Here is a 3,233-nt window from a genome sequence, read left to right on the forward strand (position 1 = left end):
GTTCAAGTGGATCAACAAGAAGTGGAAGGAGGGCTTCTACGTGACCTCCATGGCCACCAGCCACACGCGCTGGGCGGTGGTCATGAGCCGCAACGCGGGGTTCGTAGACCAGGTAGGGGGGCAAGAGGGGTGAGGGGGGGGCGGGGAGAGCGCGTTGTCGCTGTCGCGCAGTGCTGAATTGTGCAGAGCAGGGGACGGCGTGTGGATTTGTGTAGACCAGGTGGGGCGCTATGCGCCCCACGGAGGGGGGCGAGCCGTCATCACAACGGGTGCTGACGCATTCACATGTATTCACATCCAGCCTCCTGTGACTGCCTCGTCTCGGTCCTTGTTTAGCCTGTTCCTTCCCCTCAACATCACTCACGCGCACATGCACACGCACCCACGCGCGCGCGCACTCGCGCGCGCTCTCTTTCTCACACACACACACACACACACGCGCAACCCCCACCCTCACCCCACCCCCAGTGCATCGAGCTGGACTTCCAGTACCCCTCAGAGGGCATCCACCGCCGCTGGGACGCCGGCTTCCGCATCACCGCCTGCGCCGCCACGCCCGACCAGTCCGCCTTCGCGCTGTCCGTCCCGCGGCGCCGCCCGATGGACGAGACGCAGGAGACGCTGCGCACCTCGGCGTTCCCCAGCAGCCACGTGAAGGAGAAGTGGGCCAAGAACCTGTACATCGCCGGGATAGCCTACGGCCGCACGGTCAGCTGAGGGGCGGCCCGAGCAAGTGCACGCCAGCCGCCCAGATCGCCTACGGCCGCACAGTCCGGGATACCCCACGGCTGCGCGGTGAGCTGAGAGGGGGCCTGGAGTGGGCCGGCTGGATCGCCTACGTCCGCACCGCGGGGGCCGGGCTGGGGCCTGCTGTCCGGCGGGATTGCCTATGGCTGTGCAGTCAGCTGAGAGGCGGGCCGGGCCAGCGCTCCCTGTCCGGCGCGGCCGCCAGCGGCGGCTCCTGCGGCGGCGGGCGTCTTTTTGGGGATGGCTGTCGTCCCGGCGGTGTCGTGTGTGAGCCCCCTTGTGTGTTTCGCAGGACACGGTACAGGCCCCGAGCGCGCACGTGAAGCGCTTGCACGTGGAACCTTCGATCTGCTAGCATGCGCCTGCGCCTCCTTTCTCTCTCTCTTTTTCTTTTGGGTTTGCTGTCTCTTCCCGTCTTCTTTTCCACTCGCCCCGCACCCTTGTGGCTCCCTGCGCGCCCCAGCGCACCCTAGCGGCGCCACCCGCGCCGCGCCACGCCAGTCAAGCCTCGCGCACGCCCTGCGGCCGCCGCCGCCTTCCTCCTTTCGGGGCGGCGCCGTCCGCCGCGACCCCGGCCTCGCATTGGCGGGCCCGGCTCCCAGGGTCCTCTGAGGCTCTCTTTGGCGGGCGTCCTTCTGCCTCGCCTTGCCCCATACCTCAGGTGTAATACCCCCTCAGGACGAAAGATACCCTGCACGCGCCCTCGGCCTTTGCTGCAGTGCAGCCGGTCGCGCCGAACGCACCCATGGCTCGCACACCCCTGCACCTGCTGCCCAGTAGTCGGCCCGTGGAGGGCACTACCAGCTCCCCTGTCAGCAGCCATGCCTCTGCCCCGCCTTGGAAGCACCCTCAGCAGCTGCTAGAGTCGGAATCACAATCCCCGCGCGCGCCAGTGGCAGCATCAGCGGCTGCGACGAGTATAGGGGGGGCGGGGGCACCAGTCCAGAGACCCGAACTCAAAGGACTATGCCGCAGGAGGGCCCAGGACCACCGCTTCGCCAGTCTCATGCTGGCCTGAAATTGCCGCGTTGCATATCGAGGCGCCACGTGGCACCCCCACGCTGAACTGCAGGCAGCGGGGCGTGCCGTCGTGCACCCAGTTTCATGACCGCGAACGGGCGGGGCCCAGCGCTGAGCGCCAGGCAACTCCGCTGCGCCCGCTGTGAGCTCTTGGCTGCGGGCGCACAGGGAGGCGCAGGGCGGTTCAGGCGTAGCAGCAGGGAGGGAAGCAGTACCCAGCTAGCACATCGCCTAGCTCGCGCAGCACAGTGCAGTCTGCGCACTCTATATCAGATACAGCTGGAGTGTTTGACATCTGAGCGGTCTGAGTTTTCACACAAGCTGACTCAGAAGTGCAAGGGTCGCCAGTATTGTCATCATGCTGCTGCATACGAGTAACATTATACAGGCTCGACTGGCAGGATAATGCAATCGTAGGCAGTACACACGCACTCTGGGCACTGGGCCCTAGCCGGGCCTGTGACATTTAGCAACTAAGCAGTTGCGCAGGTGCGCAAGAGCCGTTTGGGTGTCATCGTTTTGTTGATGTCAGTGGCGTTACTGACATCAACACAGTCGTTAACGACACACACGCATGACAAGGAACAGCGATCCGCAGTCAACCCTGTGGCTGGAACTCTCTTGAAGAGCCAGGCAGGCCAGGGTGTACACCCGGGGAAGGGGCAATGCATGGAATCGGGTGTCGTGCGTGCGGGCAAACATTGTTGAGGCAGGATGCATAGAGAGCTCTTGATGGGGGGGCGCCAGCGGGGCTGGCTTAAGCCTGGGGCCTACTGCTACACGCTGCGTAGGCTCTGCAGCGCGTGTGTGCGTGTGCGGGGCCGCCATCGATCCATCACGGCGGCCGGCAAAAATCGGCTTGCAACAGCTTGTACCCCAATGATGCGCCCCAAATTTGGGGGGGGGGGGCGGGGGTTGTCACGATGACTCACAGAGGGTGGTTATCAATCAGCAGACGGAGCACTTCAGGCCCGTGCCTTCGCAAACAACGAGCTTCCCTTGGAACTTCTCGAGGCCCCGCGGCAGGCAGCCCACCAAGCCGGGGTTGTCACTGAGGTACAACCCATAGGATTCAGAGAGCGTCCGGCCCAACGCGCCCCAGGAGGGCGGAATGCCGCCCGTCAGCTGGTTTCCGTTCAAATTGAGCGACGCCAGAGCCTTCAAGGAGCCCCATGACGCAGGCAGCGGCCCCGTGAAGGCGTTGTTGTCCAGGTCCAAGGTTTCCATGGCGGGCCAGCCGGCGCCAAAGTCGGGGCTCAGCGTGCCGGTGAGCTTGTTGAAGCTGAACGGGAGGGGGGGACGGGCGGGTCAGGTGTGAGAGGCCGCGCACAAAGCACACTTGGGGGTATGTATAAGAGGGGGAGATCGTTAAGGCGACAGGTGGGGGATAGGGATGCATGGGGCGGGCGGGGCGGTTTGGAAAAGTATTGCGGTGGGGTACAAGGGGTGTCGGGGCGTTGGCGGGG

The 3,233-nt window shown here is 65.0% G+C and overlaps 1 protein-coding gene across 1 annotated transcript; it reads left to right on the forward strand.

The window, feature by feature from the left end:
- Positions 1 to 49: 49 nt before the first annotated feature.
- Positions 50 to 717, forward strand: MNEG_14612 (hypothetical protein; the record flags this gene model as incomplete). Its single annotated transcript, XM_014036916.1, has 2 exons — positions 50 to 112; positions 469 to 717. 2 exons carry the CDS (start codon positions 50 to 52, stop codon positions 715 to 717), a joined length of 312 nt encoding a protein of 103 aa, XP_013892370.1.
- Positions 718 to 3,233: the final 2,516 nt, after the last annotated feature.

Source organism: Monoraphidium neglectum (genome assembly GCF_000611645.1).
Source record: "Monoraphidium neglectum strain SAG 48.87 unplaced genomic scaffold scaffold04625, whole genome shotgun sequence".
Classification (NCBI taxonomy): domain Eukaryota; kingdom Viridiplantae; phylum Chlorophyta; class Chlorophyceae; order Sphaeropleales; family Selenastraceae; genus Monoraphidium; species Monoraphidium neglectum.